Raw genomic sequence first — 26,307 nt, forward strand, 5'->3', positions numbered from 1 at the left:
TGTGTGTGTGTGTGTGTGTGTGTGTGTGTGTGTGTGTGTGTGTGTGGAACTGCAGTTGCAAATCTAGGTCTGGTCAATACAACACAAACCAGGAATTAACATGTAACTGCGATCTGGTGTCCTCGCGTCAGATTTCACGTTATGCATTTTCATCAAGCCTGGTCAAGCAGGGAGTTTGAGAGTGAAGTGGTGTTTACCACCAACAGACAGAAGTTGATTGGTGTTGGCACTGGTTCTGACTGTACGTGAATGGTAAGTTCTGTGTGTGTCTCTGTGCAATTTTGCTTAGAGATGTGTGTATTTTCCAAATAGTACGGGTAAGTACAGTTCTTTCATGAAAATAAACTCACCTGGGTTCCAGCTGCAAGCCCAGAATTCACACAGTGTCAATCACATAATCACCCTTTCAACATGTTTAATTTGACAGAGGTTTGGAATACAAGCTCATTTACAAATGGGCCGCAGATCAAACTGAAGACTGGAACGGCATCATGTTTTAATTATCGTTGAACGGGAATATAAAGTGCACGCTCAGTATCTCTGCAGGAAAAGAGGAGTAAATGACTCTTCCTCTCTTTAGTTCTTAACAGCTTGGAGGGACCTGAGCACACTATTATAAATCAATATTGTTATAATTGAGTAATAAGTGTGTCAGTTTCGGGACAGACATATTTTTCTATGAATCCGCTCAGCTACTGTATCAGTCGTTCTATGAGTGATATTCACAAAGTTTTGTTTAGCTTCCAGCCCTCCCAGAGGAATAGACTTTGGAAAAACAACAGTAAATAGCAGCCGGCCCAATCATTATTACCTGCTGTAAAATTACAGTCCCATTTCGTTCACCGTGTGATGAGATTATTTTGTCCTACTTATTAATTGGAGTGAAATTGGAAAGTGACTCACAGCAGTGTTACTGGAAGGTGTCAGACACAGAAAGCAGGTAATTATGGAGACAGGAAGAGATAAGAAAATGGAATGCAATTACCCGAGCAAGCAGACCTTCAAATTGCTCCTCTTAGGATTTCTCACTTCAGGTTGCTATTGTTCATTCTTTGCATCTCCATACTGATCTATACCTTTCACCCTCTAGCTCAAAGAAGAAGGAAGGTTTGCATTAATCAAATGAATTTAGAGCCCATACAAAGCACCGAACAGCGCTCATTGACAAATTCCAAATGTATGTACTCTAAATCTAAATCTGGGCTAAATCTGATGTGTCCATTGATCTTCATGTGTCACTCAGAATTTAGTTTCATCTAACGTTCTGATATGTGAAGGCACTCTTCAGACTGATCTTCCCCATCTCTCTCCCCCACACTATAGTAGCAGACGTGTTTCCATACATAGCATGCATTACCTTTCTAAAGGATTTCATCAATGACAGACGCAAGCACAAAAAACAATTCCCTCTCCCAAGTCCCTCCCTTGTAAAAAATTGCACATTGCTGCATATACTTTAAATAAATGTTCTCAAAAAGAAATGCTGCTCGTGCTGCATTTCATTATTTTGTATCGATGCTATAGAGTACACAAAATGCAACTGCAGGAAGGACCATTGTTCTTTAATTGCCTGCTGTATGTAGATCGTTTGAATATTCTCGTCATGTAAAGGACAGGTTTTTCATTTCATATATTTTGACCCTTTATATTTTGACGAAAGCTCAAGGCTGCTATGTTGCTGATTCGAAATGAAGAAGGAGGGTTTCTTCTGCTCCATTTGTTCAAACTCTGTAGTGCCCGTTTTGTTACTTTAGCCATTTGTTTTAGCATTTAGGTGCTCTCTCAGCCTGTGCCACACACTCTCACTGCAGGCTCACACACACACACACACACACACATCTAGCTCGAGCTGGAGTTGAGAGGGAGTATATATGAGAGTGAACTCCTAAATGCAGCCTTTTATCTCAAACTTTTTTGACAGGTCTTTGGCTGTATTACATGAGCACACAAATATCACTTTTCTCCTTTTTGCAGAGACGAGCATGATGGTGACTTCTTGCACACAGCACGGGGTGTTGTTGATGCTCAGAGTGGCGCTTCAGCCCTGGATTCACTGCACACATAGTCACACATGTACTGTGATCGCATATAGCAAAATCTACTGCATTTAGAAGCTGAGACATGGGTGGTCCGACCGTTACTTATCACCGCGTGACTGCCGGCGCATTGGAGCCGATCCACTTGTCTTCCCAACAGCTTGTATCACTGCTGGGCCCGGCCTGCACTCACACAGGCCTCTACATATTCATGCACAGTTTGCCTTGAATTGTTGACAAAAAAATGTCCCCCTTTTTGGTTTGATGAATACTTTGTATCAGCACGAGGGCTTTCTGTAATTGCTGTATAGGTTTGATGACCGGATAGGTGCCACTTAGCCAAGCTTCAGTCAGTTTCAGCCTGGAGCTGGGAATGATCACTTCAGACAGATCAAGTGTGCGAGGGGAGTGTAAGAGTGTCACAAAGTGCCTTTATGTAAATGTGAGTTGAAGAGCGCCTCTTCATTGAGACTTAAATATACAGCGTTGTATATGCTACCCTGTCAGTCTCGGGGATGTGTCCTCTGTGAATGTAAAATGTTCGGCGTTCATATAAAAGGTTCAACACCTTCCTCTCTCTAGAAGACCCCAGAGAGAAAAGATGAGGCGGAGAGAGAGCTGGAAGCTGAGGGGGAAACGCGGCAATCTCTTCATCAGAGTGAAGAGAAAGTAGGACACATGGTAGGGATCAAGGTCGTAGCTCAATATATGAAAAAAAAAAGCTCTGGATTACAGGTGCCAAATCAAAGGTCAAAGGAAAATGAAATGAAGGATTGCTTCTCGAATATCAAAACAGACAGGACTCTGACAACACTATATTGTTTGGACGGTTTAGCAGAATGTATTTGGTCCCGATATTCCTTTGTTAGAAGAAGCGGTGTCTTTTGTTTCTTTGCACTACGGCAGCGTCGCTTTTATCGACACTGTCGTTCAAGTGCTCTATAGATTGTGAACTCTTCCCCCCCCCCACTCCTGGATTTGATAGAGAAGCAGGTCGTGCTGAGTATGTTTGTTTGTAGAGTGTTTGTTTAGCGCTCCCTTGTTCCTTCCCAACTGTTGGTGTTTTAACGCCTTCCAAATTACACCAAGGATAGCTGTGAGGCTCTCTTCTCCTTCTACTCCGTTAACAAGCACTCTGTTTAAATATGACTATGGTTCTCTGCTTGTTTATTCTGCCTTGCCTTTTTTTAAATGACTTTGCCGGTTTCGTTCAAGGTACAAAACGCAGTGAAGGATTCAGTTATTTTCTTTCTGTGGCGAAACAGTATGGTCTTTTTACTCTTCGCCGCCGTCAAATGAGCTGACCCCCCCCCCCCCCATTCACCATTTTGACGGTCATTCCTTTGTTTGCTTTGCAGCACTGCCAATCATGCAGGTGCAGATTGACATTACCAGACAGCAGGTGGAGAAGATCTTCGGTCTGGATGAGTACTGGTGTCAGTGTGTCGCCTGGAGCACCACCGGAACCCAGAAGAGCCAAAAAGCATACATCAGGATCGCTTGTGAGTGCACTTTAAAATGATCACTGTGGTGTTACAAATGCAAACGCTGCTTAACAAGGTGCTTACATATTGCATGCCAGGTTGTAATAAGAGGATATTAGCATTTTTTTCACTTTGGATTGGTGGGGAGACTAACTTTCATTTTACAATTAGCCCAGAGGCCATTGCGATCTCTGCACGGCAGTGCATTACTGCAATTGCAATTTAGTTAAATCCTCTTCCTGCGATTATTCTTCAGAAGTAAAAATTCAACCCTGGCAGGGAAAAACAGAGAGCAATGCATCTGCTTGAAGGCAGTCTTTTTAAAATAAAAGTGGAACACTATATTTGGGTATTCATGAGCATATTTCTCTCTGGATGCAGTATATCAGCAATGATCCCTATGAAAGTAACTGGAATAAAAACAGATTTGAAATTTATTGCTGTGCAGCAATCATAAATCTGTCTGGGGAACACAGACGCATCCCTCGCTGCAGCCTCAAAAGCTTTATTAGAAGAAGCCATTTTACATTTGAGTATTTTAAAGCATTCTGCCTATTAATTCCCACACATGCATTATTCTAGACCGAGCTGAATGCAGCACTGTCTCCAAACCACCAGACGTTTTGAAAACACACTATCATTATCCGACCTTTTTTGAGAGCTCAACAAAGTCGGTTAGATGTAAGATGAGGACACACACACATGCTTCAATAACGATGCGTTTGTGCGCACGCACCGCTTCGCATTCACGTGCACACGCATACACACTCGCATACATTTGAGCCTTCCAGGACTGTTATATTTCAAGTCTCCCCCAGACCCATTGTATCGGCTTTAATTAAATTAAATGTCGTGAAACTCTCTGCTTGTCTTAACGTTTCTCTCGCTGTGATTGGTTAGGACAGGCTCAACATCTGTTTAAAGGAATTCACCGGCGGCTCGCACCCTCAGCCCCCTGGATACACAATAACACATTGCTTCACTCTGAGTCAAAAACCCGGGGTGAACACATCAAATTTGCGCCAATCTGCCAGCAGTCAGCGACCTGTCTAGCTCATCAGATACAACGGCCTTGCATTTATTTCCACTTGTAAGAAATAACCATTGGCAGGTTTACCTGTGTAATGTGTGTAGCCTATACAAATGTATAGCAGGACTCGGTGCAACAGTAATAGTATCCAATGAGACGTAATGTGAAGCCCCCATGCAGTCAGCCAGGCTTGCAGGAGCTCTTGTCCAGGTGCCTCGGGGCAGTGTTTTCGTGTGGCTGCTCCGTACAGATGGAAGCTGGAGGCTGGCGGATGCTGGAGAGAGGAGAGTGGGTGGTAGGGGTGGAGTGAGGGGTAATGCAATTGCTTTTGCTTGATGCCGGGCCCCTCTGGCAGCAGACAAGCATCTCTGAACCAGCCAGGCAGCCTGTAATAAGCAACATGGTTGGTGCCACCGATCCCTGTGTGGCTTAGGGGCCAACTGGAGTGCGACATGCTCAGCGAGGCCATGGGTTGACATTTCAACAGTGATGAAAGTGAAAAAACGTCACCAAGCCAAGTTTTGTGGATAGAGGTATTCTTAAACCTCACAAGCGCTTACAAATATCCTAATTGGTTGCGTTTCTCCCCGTCTTCTTTTCTTCTTCCCTCAGACCTGAGAAAGAACTTTGAGGAGGAGCCGCAGGGTAAAGAGGTAGCATTGGACCAGGAGGTGCTACTGCGCTGCCATCCCCCTGAGGGAGTGCCACAAGCCGAGGTGAGACAAGGATTCAGAAGATATTTATAGGCCCACATCGAGCATCCATTTACCCTTTCCTCACCAGGAGGACAAAGAGCAAAAAGTAGCTCAGCATCAGCTCCCCAGCATCTCTCGCTGCTCCACCAGGGGAGCCGACAACCCTGTACGGATAAATTACACCTTTAATTATTCCCCATTATTGATTTATTATCTCTCTTACATCTCTAAGAATCCGTATATCATAGCATCTCGTCACATCACTCAGGATAGGCTTGGAGGCTTCAATCCCCGTTTGGCATCTCTAAAGGCCTATCCATAATTAATGGACCTATTTGCTTCTCTCTCTCCCTATCTTGTTCTCTCTGCCGTCTCTCCATGTCCTGTGTCTCTCATACACTCTTGTTCTGCCCAACTCTCTCGGTCCGTCTTCACATCTCTCAGTGGTGTGTGTGTGTCTGTGTTTAGAGGGACCAGACTGGGGCCAGCTGTTTCACCTCGTCTGCTGCATCCTCGCAGTCCCAGATAGGCACTAACCGCTTTAATAACAACACAAGAGGAGGTTAGGCCAGCCACTCAGACAGCTCAGAGACCAGAAGCAGCAGACTAGCCAATCACAGCTCGACAGAGTAGGGACAGTTTGCAGAGAAATGGGAAGGAAGGTGCCAACTGCAGTTCAACAGAAAAGAACATCAGAGCAGAAGTCACCACGGGAGAAAACGGGAATAGTGCACGAGAGGAAGAAAGCCCAATTATATGCGGCATCGCAACTGGCCGTAATACCAACAAGAATGCCTCCGTATCGTAGCTACTCTCGAGACGGCACAAGGTCAAGTGAGAGCACGAAAACAAGCAAACCAATCTGAGAGTACACCAAGAAAATGAATAACATCAGTTTTGGCTTCTGCAAGAGGGCACAGAAACTACACAAAGCGTGATCAGTTTCACTCTCAGACCGCCAACAGCTATGGAGAACTCCAGCGGCTACAAAATCAAAGCTACATTTCCCACACAAAAAGAGAACAAATAGGAACATCGTTCATCTCAGCATCAGTATCATACCAATCTACAATTGTTCTGCTTTTTGTCTGTTTGATTGCATCAAAAAAAATAAATACACCACTGCTTTTCCTGTCCATGTACAACTCCCTTATCTGCAGCAGTCCAGAGCTGCATAGGAGGGGGAGACGGTTTCTATTAAGTTGCAGTGAATTTTGACCTCTGAAACATATTTTCAGGTGGAGTGGCAGAGAAACGAGGATGTGATCAACCCAGCGAGTGACCCCAATTTTTTCATCACGGCTGACTACAATCTTGTCATCAAAAAAGCCCGGCTGGCGGACACGGGCAACTACACGTGTGTGGCAAAAAACATCGTCGCTCGCCGCAAAAGCACCTGTGCCACGGTCCTAGTCTATGGTAGGTGATAACTTCTTTCAACAGGTGTCACGGAGGGCAGCGGGAGAGGCCTGGGCTTCCAATAGCTCCTAAATTTACAAACATAAGAAACAGCTTGAATAATTCATCTATTGCTTGCATGTTGCTCTCGTTATCCCACATTTCCACATAAACATCTGCATGTTCTCATGCATGAACGATACCTGGGTGCACTTCTTTTATCAGGTGGTTGAAATATTACACTCAGATTTAACACCGTAGTTGTAATAACAAAATGCAGCATATTACGTATGGTGACAACTTGCATAAATCAGCTTTGTTTTTCAGCGAACAGTGAACTGCACTATCATTAATAACTACAAAAAGATATAGTAGTGTATCTGCACATTAATTAGCATGACTTAAAATGTTGCTGGCAGCCATTCTGCAGAAAAGCTGGCAGTCTCCAATCTTCCTCCTGCCATCTTCCTCGTTCTCTGTAGTGGATCCAATACGGGACGAGAAATTGAATTAACAGCAAACTGTAAATAATGACTTGGCTTGATAAGCGCACTGATCTTTATTAAAATTCAGGAAAAAACAGCATATTTTCTATCACAGAGGGTTCCTTGGGTACTGGCACTGCTTAAGTTTTGCATACGTTACAACAGCCAGCCTTAATTCTCAGCTATACATGCAATCAGGAAATTGTGTGGGAACGCATCTGAAAAATGTAAAAATCTGGCATAATGTCTGAAGCAGGGTGTGTTTTTGTTGAGGCTGCCAGAAGATGCCGATACCATGATGTGCTGTAAAGTCAGAACAAGAGTTCTTGTATTATCTAACACGACCGCAGAGATAACGCACCATATGCCACAAATATACAGCACTATGTAGGAGTACACGATCCTCCTCAGCAGCATGTGCACCAAGGCTTCTGCTATAAAATCATTTAAAGGTGTTTGTGTGAAATGTATTCAATATTTAGCTTGTACAAGGTTTACAAGACAATTCAGCTTATTTTGATGAAGTTTATAAATTTGAAATACATGAAAAACAAGGGGTGCACTGTAAGTTAGCATAGCACTCGTGAAATTAAGCAAATTATTTGATCAAAACATATTCGCGTCTTTATGTATTAAGTGTGAGTGAGAAAGCACCTGCGTGTATTACTTTTGATGTGACTTGTACAGTCTTTTTACTTTATTTAGTTTAGTAATATAATTATCAAATCAATATTTAACAATTAAGACAAAATAGACAGTAAGCACTTCAAGTAACTTCCTTTTAGGCTGGTTTTGTAAATGAACAGACTCTGTAGGGGGGTTCAAACGTTTACTTGGTGGTTTGACTGTAAATGTAGTTGAAAATTAAAGCATGTGCACTTTCACTGTGAACGGTTTCAAATGAAATGTGTTAATTTGCAGCATGCAGTCAAAACACACATTATCATACACTCCTCCAAGCCTCCAGCGTGAAAATAAAAAAGCCCAATTATTCCAGCTGTTGATTATAATAGATTAGCTTGTTGTTGAAAGACTTGCTCTGCAGATGAAGAAATCTAGCGTTGGAATAATTGTGGAGGCAAGAGCATTCACATTCCTATTGTTGGTCTTCCTCGTATTGTCAAACAATCGTTTTCACTCGTGGACCTGACAAATTGTGAACAAATTGCATAGGCTGCTTGCTTGTTTATTAATTTCTTCACATCACTCCATGTGCTTGACGAGATGAGAAATGTATTAACTTTGTTGACATATTTGAGGTTAAATCACAATACATGTGTTAAAAAGAAGAAGAAATGAAAGAACAATTCAGTTACCTGAGAGCTTCACTGTCCACCACACTAGCTAGCTGTAGTAAGTCATAACAGCTGGTACTTTTCAAAGGGGGTTCAACGGGGGGGGGCAGAGATGTATTTTAACAAGGCCTGGCTGGTGTGACTGCACTCTGTGCTAAGGGGCAATCAGGGGCCGAGTTGCCTGGCAATTTACCTCGCCGTGGTGGGCAATCAATCGCATAGAGAGGGCGAGGAAATGATTCAGCCACGACAAGCACAGGCGAGAGTTAGGGGGGGGGGATTAGGAAGGGAGTATGTACAGAGAAGGAACGACAGTGCTGTTCAAGTCAATAAATCAGGAATCTCGGTATCTTGTAAGCTGCGGTAAACACGGGATGTACAGGGGGGAGCTGATTAGAATCAAACCTGCGTGTTTGATATAATCACCTGCCGGGATCGAGCGATATACTGTAGCAGCAATTAAGTGCCAATAGAGGGTTAAGGTTCAGTACGTGGGCATTGTATATTTGTAAGTGCTTGAACCTTTAGTTTCAAATATAAAAGAGGCATAACTGATAGCCTACAGTGTTGTTCTCTACAATACTTGAGTTGAAGAATGAAATCAGCGGTGGATGTGTGAAGGACACAATCTGAATTACTGAAGCAGCAACGATATATATATTTATTTTTCAGTAGTGCGTTTGCATCTCCAAGGAGTAGGCGTGGGCTTTTTCTATGCACTCATGACTGTGAGCTTTTTTGCTTTAAATAGCATTTCTTTACAGTGATTACATTCTGCCTGAGTGTTTTGTATAATATCTTCCATTACCTTTAGAAAGGATATTTAAAATGTCCACCAGTTACTTTGCAGCTCTGTGTGTTCCTCAGCGATAAGGTCAAAAATGGCAAGCTGTCATGTTATTTGCTGCTCCCTGTTGAAGCCATTTTGTTTTCACAACAGTTGTCTGTATTGCCAACGTGGACACAGGAAGCAGCCAGTATTGCTCTCACTCTTCCATCAGTGCTCAACCAAAGAGTGTAACAGCAGTCACGATTATTCTAGCACAACACACCTCTTGTCCGTGGTGCATGTCGGGTAATCCTGGCTGCTCTGTCCCTTCATCCATCTATCCCTCCCTCCCAAACCCATCCCCCTCCCTCACCCACCTTTCCCCGGGCGCTGGTCTGACAGTCAACGGCGGCTGGTCCACGTGGACCACCTGGTCGTCCTGCAGTGCTGTGTGTGGGCGTGGCTGGCAGAAGAGGAGTCGGAGCTGCACCAACCCCACGCCACTGAATGGAGGCACATCCTGTGAGGGGCAGAACGTCCAGAAAAGTGCCTGTGTGGCCACCTGTCCAGGTAACTCCCAGGCAACCCCGTTTGTCCTGTGGTGCTTGGCTTCCTGTGGCTTCCTTTTTGCATTTCTTTGCATCTAGAAGTCATCAATTCATTTTTATTTTGGCTGCCTTTTGTTCCAGCACCCAGGTCTTCCCTTAGACGTCAGTGCTTCTGTTGTTTCTTGCAATTAGACCGCTTACACAGCAATGTCAGAGTCTATTAGTCGTCACAGTACTCTTTGCTCACATATCTCTTAATCTGCTGCGCTGTACATGGGCCCTGCTTTTATTTCAGAGACCTGTCTGCTTTTAGAGACACGGTCCCTGCCACGGCATTGTGTCAGACCAGCTAGTACATTTGTTGTTCTTTGCTGCTCAAGCTATGTAGTAAATATGGGCAATAAAAAGCTGAATTATGGCAGCCTCCGTGCCATGTTTACGTGTGAGGAGTTGAGGGCGTTTCATTTGCCTGCCTGTTCTCCCTTGCGAGAGCGTCGGAGAGGCAGAGAATGTTCTGCCTGATACTGAGCAACACATATCGATCTCCGGTAGCCTGAGATGGAAGTCAAGCTGCTTCATTTGCAGTTCCACATTAGGCCCCCTGACAGAGGGAGAGGGAGCAGCATAGGAAAAAGGAGGTGTAGGTGAAGGGAGGGTAGAGACAGATGGAATCAGATGCAGTGTAAGGAAGGCGGGAACAAAGCCCAGAGTGACAGAGAGGAGAGGAAAACTGAGAAACAAGTAGAAAAAGCCTGAGTGTGTACAAGAGCTTGCCGTTTAGCTGCCAGCAGATCCGTCTGTGGACGTATAGCTGGGACTCTGCAGCCATGCTGACCGCAGGAGAAATCTCCCGTACGCTAAATAGCAGATGGGGAAATCCAACACCTCTGGCAGTGGCAGCTTCTCCATGCCTAGAACAGAGGTTATCTTCCCCAGTGAATCGGGGCATTACATTACACATCTCCCATGTAAAGACATCACTAGATGTCAAGCATGAGTGTAAGTAACATTGCCCACTGGAATACAGCAGCAGGAGGAAGACAAAGGAAACACAGCAATGCATGACACTCCATCGGGGCTCTATCTGGATTATTAGCGCTGGAGCAACGAGTCATGGAATTAGAGGGGTGTCTGGGGATGCTTGACATTCCCCCACAGCAAAGCCGGATACTGACCTCCATGAGCTTAAAGAGATTAATGTCAGTCCAAGCTGCAATTGTTGGACTAAACCCCGCCCCTTTCTACCTTTCTCTTGCCCCGCCAGGAGAAAGTGTGTCATTTCAACCCTTAAGGTGCTGTGACAGAAATTGCATTGTGCCCCGTGAACACAGTTTGCAGAGACTTTGAGAAAGAAAGAACTTCTTTGTATTTTTCTCTCTCAATGAGACGCCACAGCAACGCGACCCCGCTCACACGTCTATCAGTCCCGTTGTTTGGCCACAGAGAGTAGTCCCTGCCTCCTTTTCTCAGACAGAACATCAGTGGCACAGACAACCCCAGCTGTCGGATTCTGAAGACGGCTCCCTTCAAGGCCGAAGTCCGCCGCGCCAGAGCCTGGGGATGGGCTGTTGTTTCCATCAACAAGTGGTGCCGTGGCCCTGTTGTGTACTTACAGACATGCCTCTAAAGTCCCCCAAGATTGAACTGATCAATCTCCCATCATCCGTCACCCAGCACACACACACGGCCCAGCGAAGACAACCCCCAAATGCATCTGAGTCCACGTGATTAAAACATACATATTCAGCTTGAATACATGAATAGACGTTCTCATAGAGTTACGTTCAGCAAGGGGGAGAAGATGAGACCAGCCTAGCAGAGAACATCCCAACATACTGGATAAAAACCTTAATTACCACTTTGGTTACAGCCTTCGCAGGTCTAATCCACTGCACTCACAGTAGATGGTGATTTCAGCTCATTTTAGAAGAAAGAGACTTGAGCAGAACGAATTACACGGGGAGCTGTAATGCTGCAGATAGACATCATGTTATTTATTTTGACACGGCTGACATTTGGATTCAGAAGCTTTTTTTTTTTTAAAGTCAGCCTTGAGAGGCGTTTTTGAGTTGCATTTTAAAATAATAAATGATTTCATTCTGGTCTTGTTTCAAGAGTTCATCAATTATCCAGACTTAGATTCTTGGCTGATTATAAGCTCTCTAGTGCATTTAGCTTACAGCATTAGGTCTTTGAAATGAGTTACAGAAAAAAATCTATTTTGTTTTTATCTGCTTATTCTTTGTGATTTGCAGTTTCAGTCTGCTTTGTCTAAAACACATCGATGGCCCCAAATGCTTTACTCCTCCTTTGGGGATAAGGAGATGCTGTCAACTGGATGAATATTCGCTGGCAACAAATCAATTTATATTTGGAAGCAACAACATGCAACGGCTATTATTTGTCTCTGCCTTGCCCGGCGAAGTCTATATATATTTCTTGTTGAAATGCCGATGGCCATGTGTTGTTCCACATTTAAAAAAAGTAGCATTATTCCATCAGAACTCTCCACATGTCGATTCACAATGACTCTTGTGTCTACACGTGAGCTACCACCTCTCATCTGGAAAGTGTGAAGATGGAGAGGCTCATCTGTATTTTTGTCTAAGTCTCCAAAGTGTTTTAATGAGAGTTGATGGAGGCCTGTGTGGCAGATCGGATGGGCTTCATGCTGGGAGAGAAACAGGGAGCTGTGGAGGAGGAGGAGGAGGAGGAGGCTAAAGCCTGAGGCTCAGAGCAGACACACTTGAGACAGCGAGTAGCCAAACTATGCAAGAGCTTATCTCCCTTTCTCTCTCCCTTTCTCTGCCTTTTCCTTTGTCTCCATCTCATCATATGATGCCGAAAGTACCCCGCGAAATCTGCAGTCCATCCCTCACCCTTTTCATTGACTCTACCCCTGCGTTGACTTGTGATCAGAGCCAACAGTGATGGCAAAATGTCAGATCACGCCAACGTTTCCAACAAAGACACACCACCTGTGTCAACAGCAAATAGTTATTCCCCAGATTTGGAAGTGACACAGTGACACCTGCCCCACGCAAATGAATGGAGTCGTTGCTGATGTGTTAGAGAACAGCAAACAACCTGAAGGGATTTCAAACGCGTGTGAACTATTTAAATACTGTAGTGATCCCTCAGGCTTGCCAGAGGAGCTGTGAGATTTCTACTAGAGGGAAAACAAACAGACTCTGGGCTGGTTTGTTTGTGTATGCGTGCTTGTAAGCGTGTGTTTGTGCATGTTCGCGTCGTACACGTGCAAGTTAACGCCCATATGTCTACTGTCTGCACTGCAGGCAAATGTCTATTTCTACCTTTTGAAGCAAGCGTTCGTGTGTCTCTGGATATTATCAGAGATTGTTCCCGGAGACTTCATATTTTATCCGAGGAATAAATAAAGGCGGTGGTTAATAAATGTGAGAGAAAAGACACTTTAGTTCACTGCGAAAAAGACGGTGGCCATCTGGTGACAGCCTCGCATCAGCGCTGTTTTTAATCATTCGGTGCCATTTGTTTTGGCTCACCCTCCTCATATCTCATTCTGTCTCATTCTGGTCTGTTCTAGTGGTTTAGTTAACATACGGGAGAAGACTCAGCTTTGTGCAGTTATCCATAAAATACTACATCACAACCACAAAGAAAAATCTGAGTTTTAGATGTATAAAATGTGTCAGAAATACAGGATGAGTTGTGGTCATTAATATCCGTTGCATGACCCACTGCTGTGGCCGAGCTCTCGACCCCCTCCATGGGTCTGTCGTTTTCAGTGGCATTTTTTCATCAGCCTTTGACCACCAGGATTAGGGGTGGTTACTGTGCACACGTGTGTTGACAGGACAGTGGGAGCACAGCGGCAGCCTGCTGGTCTCAGTGGTACTTGTCTACCTCCTTGTGTTCCCCTCAAGGACACAGAAACCATAGGTGTCCAATGATCTCGGACTGTGTCCGTCAGTAGCCGTTGTCATTTTGAACAGCAAAGCCTTCAACAGGCCCTCCTACTGACCTGTAAAGAATGTCCGGGTCCCTTTTTGCTTCCCCCCCCCTACAACATGTCCAAACGGGGGCTTGCCACTGGGCTATTGTATTACTTTCCCTCCTCAGAGACCCGTCTGACCTAAAACCTGTGGTGCTGCATGATTGAAAATTTGCAGTGGCGCTAACAATCTCTTTCTGGGGATTTGATAAGGAAAACTGTGGCTGTGGATAATAATTTTCTTATGTGGATTCTGAAAAAGGAAAGGGGTTGGCTCTGATTTCCGCCTTGAACTTGAAAAAAAAGAAAATCAAGGAAAGTGTCAATTTTCTTGCTTCACTGCATTCATTGCAACCGCTGACGATCTTCCCTCTTGCTTCTTTGCTGTCCAAACACTTCTCTGGTCTCTGCTCCTGTGGAAAGCCTCTCCTGTTTCTGAAATATTTGCAACATGTGTTAAGATTGAGTCAGACAGGCCATCAAGAACTGTTCATGCATCTTCATCTTTCTTTGACTTTCCTCAGCCTTGGGTCACGGCGCTTGTGTCTCCTCCACATTCTCACGAGCAGCACCCTGTTGCCACTCCAATCTCCTCGTTTGAAAATGTTATTCGCATGGCCATTTGTCTCGCTTTGTGGTGGAAAAGAGAAGTAGAATTTCATCACCTCATCGGGGCAGATGTTGATCTCTTTATTTCACAGTGGTGTGGATAAACTAAGGGGCGACATAATATATTCATTAGGATGTAATTCTCTATTCAATCATTCTCGTTCCCAGCCTGGATAATCAGCCCACTGGCCCACGGATGGGTCCACTCAATGCCAAACAAGGACAACTATCTGATTGGTTCTGCTCTCGCTGCCAAATGGATCTGACTGCAAAGAGGCCCGAGCTGTGTCAGCATCCCATCTCACATACACACAAACACACACAAACACACATTCTCTAGCAATCATCTGAGGACACAAACGGACCAACATGGAGACTTGTGTGGGACTGGCACACCTGGGCCTCTGGCCTCATATGCTTACAGCGGCATTTAGCTTGGTATCCAATTGGCTGTAAAACTAAATAATATCATTGCTTGGTACAGTTATGCAATAATAGAAAATCCCATGCTAAGTGACTCTCACACGTGTGTTTTATTAACCAAAGTCGCCGACCTGCAGCGGGTCAGACCCATTCTCTTTCGGTCATGCACCCTGCACTATTTATTGCTAGGATTAATGAGCGCTACGGTTTTCTTGCCCTTAGGTCAGTCAGGAGGAGGGTTACTGCTGTCATAGAGGTGTGCTTGTACTCTCTCTCTCTCTGTGTGTGTGTGTGTGTGTGTGTGTGTGTGTGTGTGTGTGTGTGTGTGTGTTGCTCTGGTGATTCTTGTCTGGTCCCCTTCACCCCTACATTTGGGAGAGAGAAAGAGCGAGACAGTGGCGTTTTTCCCCCATGAGAGCTCATTACTGCTCTTTTTCCCATTAGCCTTATGGTAACCTTCCCCAGGCCTGGCACTGTGTCACTCTCAATATCACTCCCAGCCGCCTGGCTCCCCCACCCCACCACAATGCCGAGTTACACCCACCTTTTGGAAGTGGTCTCCCTCTCTGCGTGTGGTAAAGCTACTGATGTTTCTTACAGCAGGGCCCGCACAGAACAATTACTGGCCCATTTCCATTTGTTTCATTTTCCCCGTGTTGATGGTGGTGTGTTTCAAGTTGCGGTAGACAGAAATACACATCGGGTGTAATTTACATCCGCCTCTGTTCAGAGTAATACCACCTGTATTATGTCTTGCATTCAAACGCACTGCAGGTAATGCTCATGTTGCTACAGTAACGGCTTGCTTGACAAAGAAATCAAACTGAGGGAGATTTGCTTCGTCTCACGAATGTTCATGTCGGAGGATTTTTAAACCATATAGGCACACATGTATGTTTGACAGCAGACTAGAGGGCCAATTTCCCAAGGGTCAAATTCTCCTCCCTGTACAGATTTAGTTTGTTGACAGCTGAGTCTACCAGGCCACAGCACCCATGTACCACTGGGGTTTAGCTTTAGTTGCATCTGATTTCCATGTTAAAAATAAACAAAGAACGCAGAATAGAGACAATATGGCTTCCCTCAGCAGTTTTACACGCTTTGGTTTCCCTGCGCATCTGCTGGATTTGAGTGTGTGCAAGTGGATTTGCATGTCTTTATAATGCTTTACCTACCAGGTTTCCATTTTAGAGTGGATTTGCACAGGATGGCAACAGAGTATTCTTCCAGTTGTTCTCATCTCATACGCAAATACACCACTGCTTTTACACCGCTGCTGCATCTGAACTTCACCGTGTAGAGTTTCCCACTGTAAGAGGGAGTTATAGCTTGTTTTATTGAAGGTATTCAGCATGTTTTCCGATCAATAGTTTTCCCTTAGAACTGAGATATCACTGGTTGAAGTGAATCAGTCGGAGTTTTGCTGCTGTGTGTGTTTGTGTGTGTGTGTGTGTGTGTTTGTGCTCACCCGTGTTTCTCATTCCGTGTGTTTGCAGTGGACGGAGGCTGGAGCGAGTGGAGCAAGTGGTCGGCGTGTGGTGCAGACTGTTCGATGTGGAGGAGCAGGGAGTGCACCCAGCCCTCACCTGGCCCTGGGGGCAAAGACTGCCAGGGACTTGACCTCCAGTCTCTCAACTGTACCAGCGAGCAGTGCCCACAGAGTGAGTGCACTACCCACCCACATACTGCAAACACAACTGTTCAACTCAGTGGAACAATAGAGGAGATCCCGTTGCACAAGTTATTTCTTTTACCACTTTTCTGCAACAGGATCAGTTGGATGCAGTTTAGTTTTAAATATCTGCTTATTATAGATGAGCTGATTAGTTGCAAATAAACATTTTCTAAATCAACAAATATGCTCAAAACAACATTTGAGAACACTGATATGATAAAGTAAAAGAAGCCCAAAGTGGAAAATGTATTAAAAATTGAAATCATGACGGTTTAGTCTTGCACCCTACATCAAAGACAATATCAAGTAGATCATAAGCAATACATCAGCAGCAGGTTTACAGGATTAGCATCAATTGACCCCTGAACTAAGGCAGGTAGAGAGGCTTTTCCCTTCATGCTCTATGTTTTTAAATACTGTCTCCACTTTGGCATGGGGAGCGAGAGTGTCCTCTCCTCGTTTTATTCGATCAGATAAACATTTTATGGCTCCTTATGGCATCAGCTTCCTGTGATAGATGGAAGGAAAGATGTCCATTTCATAAGACACTTGTACTGGCAGTAGAATTGTCTGCGGACCATTACCGGCTCGTCCCCACCTGCGTGACCTTTTTTCGACGATCAGTTCTAATAAACATTTGTATGACACCCGCTGCTAAGATAATATACAACCTTTTCACCTGCGTCGCTGCTGTGTTGCTCTCCGAGCTATTAATAGAGCTGAGAATTAAACCATCTCTCTTCTGAATAAAACACAAGCTGTCAGAGAAAGTGCCACGGGTCAAATCAGTCGGCGAAAGCACACATGGCCGGTGTGCATGTGTGCTGTGATTTGTGTTTATGCTGTGCGTTTATGTAGTTACAAAGCCAATGGGAAATTCACTTTTTTGTGTAAAGCAGCCACTGTGTTCCAACTAATACACTGTGTTCATTAATACTGTCAGGATAAGAAACCACGAAGCACGGCAGCTGAGTGGAAAGTAGCACCACGGGGTCCACTGCTGACCAGATGGACATGAAAGGAGAGCTCTTGTCACTCCCTGCAGATATCAAAGGCAGAAAGATATTGCAGCTTCCCATCCAGAAATGAGTCTCAGGGTGGTGTCTCATAGAGACAAATCTTATAAATAGCGCTCTCTTTGGCTGATCCGCATGATAAACACAGGGTTTTAATGGGGACTGGGTTAACATGGGCCAGTGAATTAATAAACTGAATTATGTATCTTGCACCATTTGACGTGATCAGATAGACCGATGCATAGAGAGAGCTGCGGGGTGGATTGAGCTTCTGTATGTCACATTATGTGTACGTGTGAGAGAATGTGTCCGTCTGTGCGCACGCGTGTGTCAACCGATAGCTGAATATTGGCTGATGCAGTGAACCAGGGAGCTCTGTCGGCCCATCATCAAAGGTCAGCAGCTCCTCCCCAGAGAGGCAAGATATATACACAAAGATGCCAGTCATTGTTCCTCACACACACACACACAGACACACCGAGTCACTCAGTATTTACACTGACAGTGCAGAGCGGAGCGCTGGCCTCTGAAGAATGCCTGTCCCAATCTGTTCCCAGCAGATGTGTTTCCATAGACAACGGCTGTGTGAAGTATTATAATAAGCAAAATAGCAAGATGGTTTTGGCTTGTCAGCAACTCGCATACTTCAACCATGTCTGCAGGCTATTAGCTGAGATGGAAAACTTCCCCCTGAAACAAAAGGCGCCCTCCTCTTCTCCAGTGTAATCGAACAATACAACTGCGGAGTGAGCCGCAGTTACTCGGCCACAAAAGACGCCCTTTGTCTGAGGACCTCACAAACATCTCTAATCTCCCTCATTAGGCCTGGAATGGCATTCGTTAGATGAGGTTGTTGTTTTTGTTTCTTGCATATAAGAGAATCAATGTGCAGCGGCGAGCTTTGTGTTACAGCTCAAAAATAAACAGATCTGACCCAGGCAGGATCATTTTCATAAAGCAAGCAAAAGCCCAAGATGGAGCTACGCAAAATCTGTGCAGGGAAATAATACGCTGGCAGCGTGCCAGAGCCTAAATGGCAGGCAGGTGTTAGAGGGCAGAAAAAGGATAGTGGGGAAAATGATACTGCTCACATCCGTAGGCACAGGAAATTAGGACAACATAAAAACAATTATTTGGCTTAATGTGTGTAATGAAGTTAATGATCTAAATATGCAGCATCTTGTTTTGGGGGGTGTCACAAATTAATCTGTCGTCGGTCTGTTTTTGACCCTAGGCAGCTAATTTGTTGGTGAAGCAGCTGATGTTTTCGTCACGGGCGTCTTTGTCAGAGCGGGGTCACAGGCTTTTGTGAAAAATGACTGAACATTTATTTTGGGCCATATTTCACCGGGACCCGCTGAGGGATGGGACGACTGTATTGTGGAGATAGTAATGGTCACGTTCACTTTGAGAGTTTTAGTAGCCGTATTTCCCTGACCTTAAGAACTCCCATGTTATTCATCTTCGGGCGAGTGACTAGGATTGGCCATGGGATGAAATATATTCTCAGGTCTCTTGATAAATGCCCTGGGGGGGAGGCGCAGGAGGCTGCAAAGCTTTTATTTATCAATGCGGGAGAGAGAATGGAGCAAGGGGAGAGAGTCGAGGACTATCGGGTCCAAACGTTGTGCTGACTGCCAATGCAGCGAGAGTGCAAACTTCAACGGGATCCAGGTACATCGCCTCAGAGGAGATGAATTATTATTTTTATATAAGTCCGTACTGGCCCATCTCAAGTCAGAAACTGATCCCGAACCAGCCAGCCCTGGAGTGAGTCTGAGGAGCTGAACTGTAAGCTCGGGGAGAGGGGAACAAACAGAGATTGGCCCGGGGTCAGCTGTGAAAACAGCTCATCACAGCCACAGATTATCCGCCGACGGGTGTCAATCATGAAGACACGTCGCACAAAAAGAGAATCAAAAGTTCTTTGCCAGCAATTACGCCAAGTGGACGTGAACCATGGAGTGACGGGCGGCGGAGCTGAAGAGAGATAAATTGGTCGAGTCTGTGTTTGAAAAAGAGGGCGAGAGAGGGCGCGCTAGAGGGGGACTAAAGTAAAGCCCATCCAATTATAAAACCCGATTAGCTATGTCAATTAAAGTGTGATGGATGTCCTTTCAGATATTGGCTGGCATCATGAAAATCAATGGAACAGGGCCAGGAAGAGCCGAGAGTACTTGCTGGTCAGGGTTGTAGCGAGCAGCGGGATCGTTTCACTGTGACACCTGGTGGGTCAGATAAAACTTCTCTGCGATGCTCCGATAAACCACCAGAGACTGCAGACAGAATAGAGGGAGAGAGAGAGAGAGGAAGAAAGAAAGAGATGGGGAGAGATGGACAGAGTTGCCTGATTGACTGACTTTATTGTCTGGGTGCAAGAATGGGGTGTGCAGGGAAAAAAGAAGAATAGAGATACTGGATCTCTGCATCTGAGGTTAGCTAGGTGCCTTTGGTTTGCCCTCAGAAAGTAAACAGCAACTGGCCAATCTAAGGCTATGTTTATCCAATCAGCAGAACCCGGTTGGCCTGTCTCCTTGCTGAGGGGTGTTGTTTTGTCTTTAGTCAGACTGCACATCTCTCTGTAGACTGCAGCGCTAGAAGTCCAAATATCACAGCCTCGTCTGGCCTTTGACTCACCAAGACGATTGGTGGGAACTTTTAATGAGAGGTTCAACAATAGTCTTTCCCCCTTTTTTTTGGAAGGTGGAAGGTTTAGCCCGGCTGCTTAGAGTTAAGCACCTCAATGCTTCCCTCAGGAGAGAGAGTCAGAGGAGAGAGGCACGGGCAGAATTAGAGGTGGAGGAACCGTGTATGTATTCTGTAAGACCCTCCATAGCATAGATATATTCTGTGCACATGTGCTATGTGATGTCAAGAACAAAACACACTTGTGTTTATCTTCAGCCAGTCATTCACAATTGATTGCATGTCAAGATATCTGTGGCATTACAACGGGCCGCCGTAGAGCCCGGCTGCATGTAATCCTGCTACTCAAGGTATCAGATTGTTCTGAGATAATCACCCATGAAATAGATTCTGGCGTTTCTCTTAAAGACTTGGGTATGTCAGGCGGCTTTGTCCAAAGGAATGGATTTCTCAAGGGAAGAGGAGAAGGCAAGGACAAATGGATGAAACGAAATTAACGGAGATGAGTGAGACAAAGACAGAAAGAATACTTATTTGACCATTTTCTCTTCAGTTTTGACTGTTAGCACTCTGCTAATTGAATCGCGCCATTCTCATACCACAGATTTACCAACACCAATTAAAATGAGTCAAATCAGTGCTTCGAATGTTGAGCGCAGTCAATCCGTAGGATTATCCAGTGGTTAAAAAAAACAATACCATGACAGTCTGGGGATATATTTCAACTAATGACACAAACCTTTTTGGACGCGTTACTGCTGGAAAGTAAATTGCTCATTCTGTCTCTGTGTCATTCTTTGTTTTTCCTTTTATATTTTTAATTTCCAGTTTGCTCTTCCTCCTGCTGCGGTCCTCCTTTTGTTGTCAACACGCCAGCCCGCGGCACTTTAACCTTTGCCGTTGTTCTCCGTCCCCCAAAGCTGCACTGCTCAATGCGTCCCCTCCTTGACTGTGTTCAGCTGACAGCGCTACGCCCCCGTGGCTCCCGGGGACAATGGCCCTACACAAAGGCCCCGGGAGCATTCTCCACCTCCGCCACCAGATTCCCCAAGCCCAGGGAGACAGCCGTAGCAAATCCCATTCTCCTGCAAAACACACACAACACACACACACACAAATGCATGCACACGTTGATGTCATCTTCATACTGTACTTTGAGGGGAGAAAGATGCTCCTGCTCCACCCTCAGGCTTTTGAGAGAGAGAGAGAGAGAGAGAGAGAGAGAGAGAGAGAGAGAGAGACATTCAATAAGAACATCCTTCCATCCTTCTCTCTTGTGGGTGTTGTGAGCATAAAGAGAAAAAGACAGGGGAGAGAAAATATATATATTTCTACATACATAAACATATCTTGTCCACAGGTTGACATTGAAGCTTTAGGCTTTTAGATATTACTCATACTCATATATATATATATATACAGTATATATATATGATATTTACTAATACTGGCTCCATTAAAGGGATAGTTCGAGACACCCAAACTATCCCTTTAACTCTGCATCGTACAGTCAGGGACAAAGTCATGCAGCATTAGGTGGCAAGCAAAGAATGTGGAACTGATGTATCTTTTATTAACCTATTAACCAGATCCTCAAGTGAGACCTTTGTCTGGAGGATCTTGGCTCCAGCATCACACACGTTGGACTTGCCATTCATTACCTGAGGGAGTTTTTCAGTTGTGCCTAATGATTTCTTTCCTGTCGTTCTGTGTCCTCCCCTGGCAGCCGTGAGCGGGGCCGAGGACGTGGCGCTCTACGTGGGCATGGTGGCGGTGGCTCTGTGTCTGACACTGCTGCTCATCGTGGTGGTCCTGGTCTACCGGCGCAAGAAGGAGGACTTGGACTCTGACGTGGCAGACTCCTCCATCCTCACCACTGGCTTCCAGCCCATGGGCATCAAGCCCAGTAAGCCAGGTGTGTGGGCACCGCGGCCACGCAGGCCTCCCCCCCACAGCAGTAGGACACTGTTCTTTGTTCTACCCCTCCTCTGTGCGTCCGTCGGTCTGTCCGTCTGCCCACCGTGACCGTGCAGCACCCATCTACATGTACCACTGAGTCTGTGTTTGTTTGTGGTTGTGGAGGTGGTGTGAATGTCTTTACAGTGGTTTTTAGTCCAAGCAAGATGTATCCTGTGTGTGTGTGTGTGTGTGTTTGTGTGTGTGAGTGTGTGTGTGGCGCATTAGCTGTTTATTTGTCTGCCTGACACATTATGTTTCGCCACCACCTCATTGTCAGGAAATGTACCCACTCTGTTTACTGCCTGTGTGGAGCCTCTGAGGTTTACCAGCGAGTAATAGAAATACAACTGTCTGAGTTAGATGGAGATGGGGAACTGGGTTGCAGTGCCTGTGATTCACCGTGAAAAAAGCCTTTATACGTTCTGGGTGCTAAGCTGTGTCTGAGTTCTGTTTGGAATTGATTGTGTGGTTGCTAAACAGACAGACAGAGAGAGAGAGAGCGAGAGAGGGGATGTGAATTGACTGGCTTTGTGTGGAATTTTTGTTTGTGTATTGTCGGGTGTGTGCGTGTGAGTCTTCTGTTTTCAGCACCATGTGTCTTTCCTGTGTTTGTTTCAGTTTTGGTCGTGTGTCGCGACAGCTTTCGAGAGTGTGAGGTCTGTCTCTGTGATGTACGAACCCCTCTTCGCCTGCCACTCATCGGAGTTTCACACATTTGCTTTTGTCTGTTTTCTTTTCATTATCTGAACAGAGAATTCCCATTTGCTCACCATCCAGCCTGATCTAACCACCACCACCACCAGTTACCAAGGCACCCTACGCGCTCGCCACGATGGCACTGGGAAGTTTTCAATGACCAACGGGCCCCTGCTGGACCCGCTTCCCAATGGCTCACACACTCTGCACAACGGCAAGCTTAACTCAGACCCTGCTGACTTTGTGAGCAGACTGTCCACTCAGAGCTACTTTAAAACTCTGCCCCGCGATGTAGCGAACACCTCCTATGGGACCTTCAACTTCCTGGGAGGCAGGCTGACGATCCCCAGCACAGGTGGGTTCTTTGTTTGGATTCATATGTGTTATCTATAAAGCTCAATCGGTTTGGACGAAGAAAAAGATAAATCATTGCCTTTTATTTTTAGTCTAGTTTGTGTTCTCACGGATTTTTTTTATACACAAACTAAGAGCTGTAAACAGTCAGTCAAATGGACTGACATGTAACTCATTCAGTGGACAGTTTTGATGATGGTCGTCCTGTGAGCTCTTTGTGACTGGCTTCTCTGGTTGTCAGAAAAGAGCTCCCAAAGTCTGTCTCGTATGTTCTCTGAACATATGGAAAACACATATTTGATTGGCTGATAAGCATCACGTGAGATGTTTTACAACGCATGTAATTTGAAAAAATGGAATGATTGTCAGTTATCTACTGGTTATACTGTATGTCCGGGTCCGGATACGACGGCATCTGGATCCGGTAAGTGACCCCTGTACTATACGATCACTTTACACTGACTTTTTTTAACATCATATTTAAAATTAAGAAATTTAAAAAATGAATTAATTAAAATAGAAATGTTATACTATGAGTTTTTTCAACACACTATACTTAAGCTTTTTTTTTCTTCTTTCGACATTCTGTAATATGACTTTTTTTCACATACTATACTATGACTTTTCTAAACATACTATAATATGACTTTTTTTTTTTACTTATTTCGACATACTTTACTATGACTTTTATGACATATTATACTTTACATTTCTTGACATTTTTCGACTAGATTTCTCTTTTCTCATCTCTTTGATGACTTCTTATCAACATACTTTACTGTGACTTATTTATGCTTAATCAACATGCCTTTATTTAACATTTAAAATACCTTTTTCGACATGCTATATACGACTTTTTTTCGACAGAGACACAGCATCGTAGGTCTGTGTTGTATAAGGACAGGGAGATTTCAGTAATCTGTAGGATGTTCTGTTAGCTGCTATACTTCCAACAAACAAGAAAAGTTCTATCTAAACAATGTAACATCTGCTACTAAATGTAGAAATACATTTATCCTCTGCTGATATTAGCATTACAAGGCATTAACACCAAATATTGTTCAGGAGTGTGAACAGAAGGCACTCCGCTGCATAAAAAATCCTCTTCAAAATAAAAGCACAGGATTTTCTTTTCTTTTCTTTTCTTTTCTTTTTTTCAGGCAAAGGCCCGCGACCCACCAGTTCAGAATCACTAATCTAGACATTATTATTGTATTTCTCACTGTGATACAAACTAGATCATAACTGTTTTATAAGGAACAAGATGAAACACCAAAAATGCATGTGAATGGTTCATTTGTTTATCTAAAAGGTGACCAATCACGAAATGTTAACATACAAAAAAGCAAGGTCTTTACAGTATGTAGAATGCATGATTGAGTTAAATGTTTTGTCAGTAACCTACATTTACACTCCACAGCATGAATAGTTAAAAAGTTCGGTACAGTGATGAGATCAATTTCTATGACATGAAGAGGGTCTACTTAACACACAGTACTCTAAAAGGTTCCTGGACTAAAACCTTGAACAAATTATTCCAATTAGGCCCTTCGCTTTCAACAGAGCTGGTTGAAATTGTAGCTGATGTCCACAAGTGTCAGTTGTGCACTACGTGCATAGACCAAGGAATAGAGATTGTCCACAAAAGATATGAAAAGCCCACCATCATTAGTCCCCTGTTTTGCTTCCCGTCTTCACATTAGCTAAGTACAGAGCTTATATAATTATACTGGAAGACAGTGTTTTCACTTGGCTCATTGCAGTCCAGATTAGCCGATGACAGTGCCAGTAAGCCAGTATCTTGAGGGAGAAAAGGTCTTTTCTTCTTCCGTTTTCCTTGCCATCACTCTCACTCTCTCTCTCTCTCTATCCCTCTCTCTTTTCTCCATCTCCTTTTCGCTCTCTTACAGATATTTTATGCATGGATTACCTCAAAGCCATGTAGGCTATACCACGCATTGGCACCCATCTCCTCATTGGGACACGGAGAACAAAATATCAGCACTTGCATCCAGTCAGAGGAGATATGCTGTCATTTAGCACAGTTTCAGAGCAGACACATGGAAGACAGTTTATAGATTCAGACAAGGCTGTGAGCATTAAGGCACCTTCGCCTTATTCAAACAGATGTTTTTTTTTATGGTAAACAGACCCAGTTTACAATATAGAGACTCTTAAGATTGTGTCACATCGTCACTGTTTGTACCACATTTTGAATAGGATTCTCAGTGGAGGATTTTGGCATGAGAATCACAACACTAATGCCACAACATTCAAACTACCTCAATAGCTCTCTCTATTCTCCAAGGTGCATTCCCACACTCTTCTGGGGAAGTGTAATTTTCCTTGAGTAGTCTGCTCCATGGTCTCAATTATCTACTTGGTGGCAGACGGAGGACATTTAAACTTGCGATGCAGTGTGTGCTTTTGTCTCAGGCTAATTGTGGACCGTGGGGACGTGTGCCGGCTTGACTGCCGGTGCACAGATTTGCATCTACTGTACCTGACGGAGGCTGCCTCTGACCTTCAGAATAGATTTGTTTTGTTTTTGTTTTTGTAGTCGTACAGTTTTGTTGAGTAGGCTGGCTTCTTTTTTTTTGAAATGACAAAGAACAAATGAGCCTGTCCCCCTTCTTCCTTATCCCCGCTCTCTCCCTTTGTTGTTATTTGCATTAGGAATCAGTCTGCTCATTCCTCCCGAGGCCATCCCCAGAGGAAAGATCTATGAGATTTATCTCACCGTTCAGAGGAAGGAAGATTTAAGGTGGGTCTCTTTAACATTGCCTAACTGGCAGTCTTCCCTGGATGCCACTAGGCTGTTTGTTTTGATGCTCTACTGTTCCATTAGGAAAGGCTTAAGAGTCTACGCCAGTGCTGAGAGATGTAAATAAATAACGTAGCCTTTTACCAGGTTGTGCACTATTTAAGTTAAATGAATTGAAACACTGTTGATCTTGCTTGCTACATTCAGTCTCTGAAGGCACAGTCATCATAGCATGCTGCGATAGTCTTATGTTATTACTCAGTTATCACAACTACGCCCAGCTAGTCGGCGAGTCCAGCAGGCTTTCATCATTCTCTGTTAACAGCTGCTAGATAATTTGCAGAGGTGACCAGAAAACTCTCACAAATAAAATAATGAGTAAAGGCACTTCATCTAGATTCATTTCTCTCTCTCTCTCTCTCTCTCTCTCTCTCTCTCTCTCTCTCTCTCTC

General features: G+C 44.5%; 1 protein-coding gene across 5 annotated transcripts in view; it reads left to right on the forward strand.

The window, feature by feature from the left end:
• Positions 1-26,307, forward strand: part of unc5a (unc-5 netrin receptor A) — a 120,297-nt gene that overhangs the window by 74,938 nt on the left and 19,052 nt on the right. Inside the window, exons 3-10 of one of the 5 annotated variants that reach the window (XM_031857731.1) lie at positions 3,395-3,538; positions 5,163-5,266; positions 6,484-6,664; positions 9,595-9,762; positions 16,242-16,406; positions 21,809-22,039; positions 22,793-23,092; positions 25,768-25,855. In XM_031857731.1, the coding sequence (XP_031713591.1) occupies positions 3,395-3,538; positions 5,163-5,266; positions 6,484-6,664; positions 9,595-9,762; positions 16,242-16,406; positions 21,809-22,039; positions 22,793-23,092; positions 25,768-25,855 (1,381 nt within the window). The remainder of the gene's footprint in view (positions 1-3,394; positions 3,539-5,162; positions 5,267-6,483; positions 6,665-9,594; positions 9,763-16,241; positions 16,407-21,808; positions 22,040-22,792; positions 23,093-25,767; positions 25,856-26,307) is intronic. The other 4 variants (XM_031857732.1, XM_031857733.1, XM_031857734.1 and 1 more) reach the window with 4 other exon arrangements.

Source organism: Anarrhichthys ocellatus, unplaced genomic scaffold (assembly GCF_004355925.1).
Source record: "Anarrhichthys ocellatus isolate YVR2014 unplaced genomic scaffold, GSC_Weel_1.0 scaffold19, whole genome shotgun sequence".
NCBI classification, from domain to species: domain Eukaryota; kingdom Metazoa; phylum Chordata; class Actinopteri; order Perciformes; family Anarhichadidae; genus Anarrhichthys; species Anarrhichthys ocellatus.